Source organism: the organism of the source record quoted next, unplaced genomic scaffold (assembly GCF_019419815.1).
Source record: "Pyrus x bretschneideri cultivar Hongxiangsu unplaced genomic scaffold, Pyrus_bretschneideri_v1 Contig41, whole genome shotgun sequence".
Classification (NCBI taxonomy): domain Eukaryota; kingdom Viridiplantae; phylum Streptophyta; class Magnoliopsida; order Rosales; family Rosaceae; genus Pyrus; species Pyrus x bretschneideri.
The window spans coordinates 1791820-1801012 of NW_025999735.1; the positions used below are offsets into that span (position 1 = coordinate 1791820).

The 9193-nt window shown below is 41.7% G+C and overlaps 2 protein-coding genes across 2 annotated transcripts; one reads left to right on the forward strand and one right to left on the reverse strand.

The window, feature by feature from the left end:
- The first annotated feature begins 331 nt into the window (after window positions 1-331).
- On the forward strand, window positions 332-4845 carry LOC103959458 (receptor protein kinase TMK1-like). The gene is made up of 2 exons (XM_009371806.3): window positions 332-2898; window positions 4123-4845. Exons 1-2 carry the CDS (start codon window positions 579-581, stop codon window positions 4650-4652), a joined length of 2850 nt encoding a protein of 949 aa, XP_009370081.2. The 5' UTR covers window positions 332-578; the 3' UTR covers window positions 4653-4845.
- Window positions 4846-5211: 366 nt separating this feature from the next.
- Window positions 5212-6780, reverse strand: LOC103959459 (U-box domain-containing protein 21). Its single transcript, XM_009371807.3, has one exon. It carries the CDS (start codon window positions 6691-6693, stop codon window positions 5353-5355), a length of 1341 nt encoding a protein of 446 aa, XP_009370082.2. The 5' UTR covers window positions 6694-6780; the 3' UTR covers window positions 5212-5352.
- Window positions 6781-9193: the final 2413 nt, after the last annotated feature.

Here is a 9193-nt window from a genome sequence, read left to right on the forward strand (position 1 = left end):
CAATATGTTGAATACATGTTCTAATGTCACTCAATGTGTATTATCCACAGACTTAAGTAATATCACCTATGATGATATTGAGATAGTAAATTTCATATAAAAATACCCATATATATTTTTATAAAAAAATTAACATTAAAATACTTTAATATTACCAATTAATTATAATTGAATCTTTTAACTTTGTTTACCTTATTCGCATAACGTTAACCACTTCTCATGAAGTAGAACCTTGTCATCGACAGCCTTTTTAAGCCAAACACCTTCACCCACCATGTGCATGCCAGTCAGTCCTTCCTTCCTCCATTCCTAGAAAAAGCTTCTCTCCTCTCTGCCTACACCCTCTCTGCCTCTCTCTCTCTCTCTCTCTCTCTCCCTCCCTCTCCCTCTCTCTCTCTCAGCATCCTCATCTCCTCCTCCTACTCAAACATTCTAACTTTTTCTCAACTCCCCATTCCCTAGAACCTTGTTATCATACCTAATAATATGGAATCAAGTTCTTGACACTTCAAACACTTTGTACAAAACCCACCTCCTAAATCTCTCTCTCTCTCTCACATCTGAAAGTTTTTTTCAAGATGAAGAAGAAAACCCATGCTGGGTTCAAGTTTTTGGCCATTTTGCTTGCTGGGTTTTCATCGTTCTTGCTGTGTGCCAACTCCCAATCGAGTTCAAGCAACGATGCTGCAGTAATGCTGGCTCTGAAGAAAACCCTTAATCCATCTGAATCTCTCGGATGGTCCGACCCGGACCCCTGCACATGGACCCATGTGGGCTGCTCGGACGACAAGAGGGTGACCAGGATCCAACTGGGTCACCTCAATATAGAAGGTACGCTTCCTCCAAGCCTCCAAAACCTCACTCAACTCGAGCGCTTAGAGCTTCAATGGAACAAAATTACTGGTCCTCTTCCGAGCCTTAGTGGGTTAAGTGCATTGCAAGTTCTAATGCTCAGCAACAATTTGTTTACTTCAATTCCTGGTGATTTTTTCTCTGGTATGACTTCCCTTCAATCTGTTCAGATTGATAACAACCCTTTTATGAGTTGGGAAATTCCTGAAACTCTCAAGAGTGCAGCATCAATTCAAAACTTTTCGGCCAATTCGGCCAACATTACCGGAAAAATACCCCATTTTTTCGGTGGAGATGGGTTTCCGAGTCTGGTTAACTTGCACTTGGCCTTCAATGGCCTCCAAGGAGAACTGCCCGCGAGCTTTTCCGGGTTGCAAATTCAGTCTTTGTGGCTTAATGGGCAAGAAAGTGTAGGTAAGCTTGGTGGAAGCATTGCTGTGTTACAGAACATGACTCTGTTGAAAGAGGTTTGGCTGCATTCGAACGCGTTTTCAGGTCCATTACCGGACTTTTCGGGTTTGACCGACTTGCGGAGCTTGAGTTTGAGAGATAATTTGTTTACTGGACCTGTTCCAGTGTCATTGGTGAGCCTTAAGTCACTAGAGGCTGTGAATTTGACAAACAATTTGCTTCAAGGACCAATGCCGGCTTTTGTTCCGGGGGTTGCGGTAGATTTGGTTAAGGGTTCTAATAACTTTTGCCTACCGAGTCCTGGTGAATGTGACCCTCGAGTGAATACGTTGCTTTCAATTGTGAGTTCAGTGGGTTACCCCCAAAGGTTTGCAGAGAATTGGAAGGGGAATAATCCCTGTGCAGATTGGATTGGGGTTACTTGTAATACTGGGAACATTACGGTCCTCAATTTTCAGAAAATGGGTCTTGCTGGAACGATTTCTCCCGAAATCGCGTCTTTGAAGTCCCTGCAAAGAGTAGTTCTTGCTGATAACAATTTAACTGGAACGATTCCAGCGGAGCTTGCCACGCTGCCTGCACTCACGGTATTTGATGTGTCAAACAATAACCTCTATGGGAAAACCCCAGCTTTTAAGGATAAGGTGCTTGTAATGTTTGGTAACCCTGATATAGGGAAGAAAAAGAGTACTTCAGCTGGACCGTCTCAAGATTCCACCAACCCTTCTACAAGTGTAGGTTCTGGAAACAGTTCTAGACCTCATGGAAAGAAATCTTCAACTCTAATAGGAGTCATTGTGTTCTCTGTAATCGGGGGTGTTTTTGTGATTTTATTAATTGTGCTGTTGCTTATCTGTGTATATAGAACAAAACAAAAGCAGTTGAGTAGAGTTCAGAGCCCGAATGAAATGGTAGTTCATCCCCGCCACTCTGGATCGGATAATGAGAGCATGAAGATAACTGTTGCAGGCGCTAGTGTTAGTGTTGGTGCACTGAGTGAAGCTCATACTCTTCCCAGCAGTGAGCCCAATGAAATCCAAATGGTTGAGGCAGGAAACATGGTGATTTCTATTCAAGTGCTCCGGAATGTGACAAACAATTTCAGTCAGGAAAATATATTGGGGCAAGGAGGTTTTGGGACAGTGTATAAAGGGGAACTGCACGACGGAACAAAGATTGCTGTTAAGAGAATGGAGGCTGGCGTAATAGTAGGAAAGGGTCTTTCCGAATTTAAGTCTGAGATTTCTGTTTTGACGAAGGTTCGTCACAGGCATCTCGTAGCTCTTCTGGGGTATTGTTTGGATGGAAATGAACGGCTTCTTGTATATGAGTATATGCCTCAAGGGACGCTCAGCCGGTACATCTTCAACTGGCCAGAAGAAGGACTGAAACCACTGGAATGGACGAGACGGCTCACAATTGCCTTAGATGTAGCAAGGGGTGTTGAGTATCTCCATGGTTTGGCCCATCAGAGTTTTATACATAGGGACTTAAAGCCTTCAAATATTCTTCTTGGAGATGATATGAGAGCTAAGGTCGCAGATTTCGGTCTTGTGCGGCTTGCTCCAGAGGGTAAAGGTTCAATTGAAACAAGGATTGCAGGGACTTTTGGATACCTGGCACCAGAATATGCAGGTAATTCTTGTTTCTGTTTACTTATGCTTAATTTTTTGCTATAAGATTCTTCTAAAACCAGGCCAACTTTCAAATTTATTTACTTCAATAAAAATAGAAAATAAAACATGAGAGTGATATCAGGTCCGTTTGAGTACCCGATAGTGCACGCGAAATAGAAACAACTTGCATAATATATTAATATGGCATCACCCAGATGCAACCTTAGTCCTTTGCCTCCATTTCCTGAGATTTTTGTAAACGTTCAGGAAACCAGTTTAAGGAAAACGGTAGCTACTGGCTCTTAATTTTTGGTTCCAAACTAGAGAGCCTTTATTTTAATTTCATATCTCTGCTTTACGTATGATTTTCTTACAATTTATCAGAATTTTATGAATGATTCAGTAAATATGGACTATGTGCGGATCTAAAAATGTATTAAACATGTTTATTATTTTATATTTTATCTCTTAATTTCTAGTTGGATGTGTTGTTCACCAAAAAATAAATAAACTTTTGTAATCCACACTGCACTTGGATTATGTTAAATCAATCTTTAATAGAGGAGAGATCTCAACGATTCAATTTTCCGTTGTGTTACAAATGTATCCATTATTGTATTCCATTATGATCAAGGTTGGACGCTCTCATGAGTCATGACTGCCATTCTTAAGAAAGCAGATTAGAAATGTGGAGTCATGATTTTCTTGGGAGTTTGTTGGGTGGTTACAGGAAAAAGAAACGCACCAGAATGATGACTATTCCCTAAATTTCACCAAATTGCATGTTCAATAATCATCTTAGCGCATCTTCTCTTCTCTGCCAGCTGTGTATTTCACCTTTTTCGGATATTATTAAGCCATTTTCCTTGCTGTTTGTAATAACAGAATGGTAGAATATTTTGCTTATTGGATTGTTCTCATTGGAAATCTCCATTATATTAGTTGTTCCCAGCTGTTTTTGCCCTTTTGGACCTTAAAGCAGTCGATTCTTTGAACCCACTTTAGTATTTTTGTTTTTCGGTTCTTTCCTTTATTAGGTCAGCTGATCCCACTTACCAAGCTTTACAACAAAGCTAAGTACTGCCTTTCTTCTTGTGGTTCTGCAATTTATAATGTCGTAGATGTTTTGCTTTTCAGTAGTTCGTTTTATTTTTCGTTTAAGAGTAAATATGGTAGATTCTGGTTAATGGTTGGTAGTCGGTATTGATACTGATCGTAAACAAAACATTTGTGATACTTGCAGTTACTGGCCGCGTGACAACTAAAGTAGATGTGTTCAGTTTTGGAGTGATTTTGATGGAGCTAATCACCGGGAGAAAGGCACTTGATGACAGCCAGCCTGAGGAGAGCATGCACTTAGTAACTTGGTTCCGGAGAACGTTCATCAACAAGGACTCATTCAGCAAGGCGATTGATCCCACAATTGATCTCAATGAGGAAACACTTGCCAGTGTGAGTACTGTAGCCGAGTTAGCAGGTCATTGCTGTGCAAGAGAGCCGTATCAAAGGCCCGACATGGGCCACACTGTGAATGTCTTATCGACTCTGGTGGAGCTTTGGAAACCAACTGATCAAAGTTCTGAAGATATATATGGTATAGACCTTGAAATGTCATTGCCGCAAGCACTTAAGAAGTGGCAGGCTTTTGAAGGTAGAAGCAATTTGGAATCCTCTTCTTCATCGCTTCCTCCCAGCTTGGATAACACTCAGACGAGCATCCCTACGCGCCCTTATGGATTTGCTGAGTCTTTCACATCTGCAGATGGGAGATAATGATTAACTGTAAATTATTGTAACGATTGGTTTGGTATGTTTATTCTGGTTGATTCTTACCTTGCAGGTTTCTGTGTACAATTTGTTCAAACTTTCATGCTTTATCCTTCCCCCCTTGCTCTGATGTTATCGGATGTTATCAGTTGTTTTATAGGTTTTGTGAATGAAATGGGAACAGGTTCTTCACTCTCAAGAATGAATGTCTCATTTCTTTTTATTCTGAGTGATAATTTAATAGAATGAGGATCCTCTTTATGAGCATCCAAGAGATCCTTTAATCGTGTCAGTTCATTATATATCATGCGATCAGAAATCATTTAAAATTAAATACAAGTAGTACCTGATGAAAATTAACCGCATGATTTGCGATGAACGGACACGATTAAAGGATCTCTTGGATCCTCACAAAGAGGATCCGGAGAGGATCCCCATTCATTTTAATATACTCTTTATTACAACTTACTGGTGAAAAGGATTCAAACTCGTGTGCGTATAAGGAGCAACTGTTTTAGTCAATTTGGCTACGCTAATTAGATCCAAAAACAATACACACATCACAGAATGAATGTTTGTTCCAGGTTTCGACCTGATATATAATTGAATAATTGAATGGTATTTTGCTTTACAAATCTCTATTTGTACAAAAAGAATTTCGAACACAATATAATATAAAGAACAAAAAATGTAATTTCTTTTCTCTCTAACTCAAAGATGGCCTCTTGAGGTACTTGAAATTCATGGATGAATCCACACAGTCCAATTTACTCATGTGCAGATTGAACAATTTCAGCAGATCAGTAACCTTATCCTTCATTCCATCACAAACCCCGACCTGCAAGAGCACCAAGAGCTTCTGAAACGCGCCCACTTGAAGCGCCTCAATCAAAAAGCTTTCCTGGGTTTCAATTGTGCACAGCTTCCAGATTATAGACACCGAAAACTCCGTCCCCAACTCTGAAATCCTCAAAATCTTCTTCACCAAAAGAGGTATTGTGAGAGCATTCTCGAGGGCCACTTCTCTCCCTTGTTTGCAATCACAGAGACCATCCAAAACCCCCAAAGCTGTCTCTGAAACGCTTTTCTCTGCGTCAACAAGAGTTTCTAGTAGCAAAGAAACCAAACCCAATTCCACAAATCTTGATCTGTATTTATCACTGGTTTCTGCGGATGGCAGTGATGAAATCATGAAAAGAACACAAGCCAGAGCAGCCTTAGTCACTTGAGGACAAATAGGCTCTCCAATGATCCCAAAAATCGCTTCAACGCCTCCTTCAATCTTCCCGAAAGCATCCACATATTTTTGATCCAAAGAAAATAACTTTCTAAGTACCAAAACCGTGTTTTGCCGTGCTGTTAGATCTTTGCCTTCTAGAAACGACATGAAAGATCGCAAACACACTGAAGATCCAAGCTTCGATTGGTCTTCTTCACCCAATGGAAACATCCACGGTAGCACAGTTAAAATTTCCACCAATATCTCAACATATTCGTCCGCTGAACTGCTGGCAAAGGACTCGAGCACGGCTGATAAGCAGCCGCCAATTCCGTTCTCCGCCATGCACTTCTTGTTCCTCTCGCTTTCCTTGCCCCACGCTTTAATCTTCCCCACCAGTTCTCGACACTTCTTCTCATCCAAACGCCGCGCTGCTCCCATGACTCTCTCGCGAATCCTCAAAACCTCGTAGGGAATCACAGGGATCCGCGGCGTTGGAATCCGCTCGATGCCATAAGACCTATTCTCCACGCACCAATCTTGGATCATCCGACGTAGTGCATGGTTCGGAATCTGGTCAAAACTCATGAGTTCCTGATTAGTCACCGGACACGTACTGTTGCCAGTCTCGATCCACTTCTCGATGCTCGACCTGTCGTACGTCATTCCTGTCGGAAGTGTCACCGGATCTTTCATCAAGTCGAGGGAAATCGGGCACCGGAAATGCGTCGGAATCGCGATCTCGTCCACGTCCATGTCCAAATTACAAAATTGCTTCTTGTTTTCGGTCTTACGGCCGGCCTTCCTTCTTCTCCAAGAAATGATCATTGTTTGTTGCTTCGAATTAATGGAAAAATCACAAATGTATGAGAATTTGCTTTGAGTATTTGTGTTGTTTTGGTTGTGAGGAATGTGGGAATTTGATGAGCTTATATATTTGTATACGCATACGCGGGGTCAAAACTCAAAGGCGGAGCGGGACTATTATTGTAATTATTGTAATGTTGCGAATTTGAATGTTGACCGTTGAGTTGAATCGAATGATTAAAAATTGTATAAAGGAAACAGGTGGGGGGTGTGGATTGGGTGGTAGGAATGGGGTGTGGGTCCAGTCGCCATTTGTATAGTTTGTAATTTTTGTTTTTTTGACCGAAGTATAGTTTGTATTTAAGTCGGCAGAAGATTGCCCAGCTGTTTTGAGCTCTGCTGGTGCTAGGGTTTTGGTCAAATGTCCATTAGTCGGTGCTTGGACTCGGACCCAAACTCTACAGTTGGTCTCATTGATCCACTTAATTTTTTAAATTTTTTTTAGTTGTTCGTAAACACGCAAATGAGAAATCGTACTTATTTTTTTCAATTTTTTTTGCCGTTAATAAACACATGAATGGAAATTATATCTTGTAACAACTCTTTCCTAATTTTATGATTTTATTGATTTGAAAAAGGTAAATTAGCGAATATGCCCGTAGAGACGAGGATGTTGACTTTCGTTGACCAACATATAGTGAGATGTACGAAGCATTCTTTTAGCGTATCCTTGTACTACTCGTCGCTACGAACGTATAGGTGTAAGCGGAATCAAATTTGGAGTTACGTTGGAGATTCTACAGACTTACAAAGGGCATTTTAGTATATTCATAATTTCAAATATTTTCTATTATATATCATATTTTTAGTTTTTTTACTTTTAAAATTTTATTTGGTGGGACCTGTACCCCACTTCCTTCCCTTACTTCCACGTGGTAGTTCATCCCCTACATTTTTGGGACTCCCTTAAACCCTCCCTGTCTATCTCACTTGATCTCTCCTCTCTCTCACCTCACTTTAGCTCTCATCTCAAAACTTTCTTGCCCTCTGTGTAAACAAGAGCAATGAGCACCACCAGCACTCGCTATATTCTCGGGCGAACTCCACAAGAACTACTAAACCACACCAGATCATCAATATTTGTCCATCTCTGTGTCTTGTCCTACATCTCTATCCCTCAACCTCTTTGTTGTGCCTCTCTCATCTCTGCAAACATGGTACAGGCCTAGATTACCACCGCCATTTTCCATGGAGGATGACGACCGAACCACCACTTCCACGTTATCCTCTCACTTGAAACCTAGCCTAGGCCCTAGGTTTAGCCCTATAAATTCGAACGACATAACTCTCAGATCATGGAGCTCCATCATAATGGAGATTTCCCGGCGTGGATCTTATAGTTTTCAGTGAAGGTGAGTGCTGAAAATGCTTCGAATGATCTCCTCTCATCATTTGAATTGACTTTTATAGTTGATGAGTGAGTTTCGGACTAGTTTTATACAAGGTTCTAAAAAATGCTAGGCGCTAGTTGGGCAGCGGGCTGACGCCTAGGCGGATTTAGGTAAATTTCTTGTATATCTTGTAAATAAATGTATATTGATACTTACAAAAAATTAAGTATAAATTACACTTTCATACCTCAGGTTTGAGGTCTATTTCAATTCCTTACAACATCTTTAAAACATTTCACTTTCATACTTTAAGTACTATTTTATTTCAAAATAATACCTCTGTTACATTTTCCATCCATTGATCTGTTAAATGCTGACGTGGCTGCCACATATATGTCACGTGGCTGCCAAATGTCTGCCACGTGGCAAATAAAAATATTTTTTTAAAAAAAAAAACTGAATTTTCTCAAAAAAAAAAAAAAAACAAAAATTGAAATAGGCCCCATCCCATCTCCCTGTAACCACCCCCCACAAACCCATAACCCTTTCTCCCCACCCACACCCGCCCAGTTCGTCTTCCCCCTTCCTGAGCCAGAACCCTGACCCTCCTTCCGCCTATACCCCCCACGGCGCGACCCACCTCGACGTCTCCCCCCCCCCCGCTACCTCACCCTGCTTCACCCCCCCCCCACCACGACCTCACCCTCTTTCCCCCCTCCCCCCCCCAGAGACCTCACCTTGCTTCCCCCTTCGGCGACCTAACTCCCTGCGTCCGACCTCACCCAGAACCCAAATCCAGACCCTGGCGACCCACCTCGCCCAGAACCCGACCCCTACCCTCCTCTCATCTGCAACACCCACCCTCTTCTCCTTTTCCCATCCGTGCCTTGCTCGTCCTCAAGTCGATCGGCTCCGACAACGAGGTATGCATTTAATTTTATCCTTCAAATTTTGAATTTTTTTGGTGCTTAGTTGGTGGTGGTCTGGATGGAGTTAGGTTTGCTAAGGGTGAGTAGGGTTGCAAATGAGAGAATGGAGGGTAGGGGTGAAGAAGAGAAAGGGCTCGGGGAAGGTGGGGGTTTGCTGGGTTTCTTGATAAGAGGGGAGGTGAAGAGAGTGGAGGAGAAGGA

Bases quoted from the DNA above. Each gene is read 5' to 3' on its own strand.
- LOC103959459 (XM_009371807.3), bottom strand. From the start codon at position 6,693: ATGATCATTTCTTGGAGAAGAAGGAAGGCCGGCCGTAAGACCGAAAAC.
- LOC103959458 (XM_009371806.3), top strand. From the start codon at position 579: ATGAAGAAGAAAACCCATGCTGGGTTCAAGTTTTTGGCCATTTTGCTT. The intron at 2,899-4,122 runs GTAATTCTTGTT...TGATACTTGCAG, and splicing joins CCTGGCACCAGAATATGCAG to TTACTGGCCGCGTGACAACT.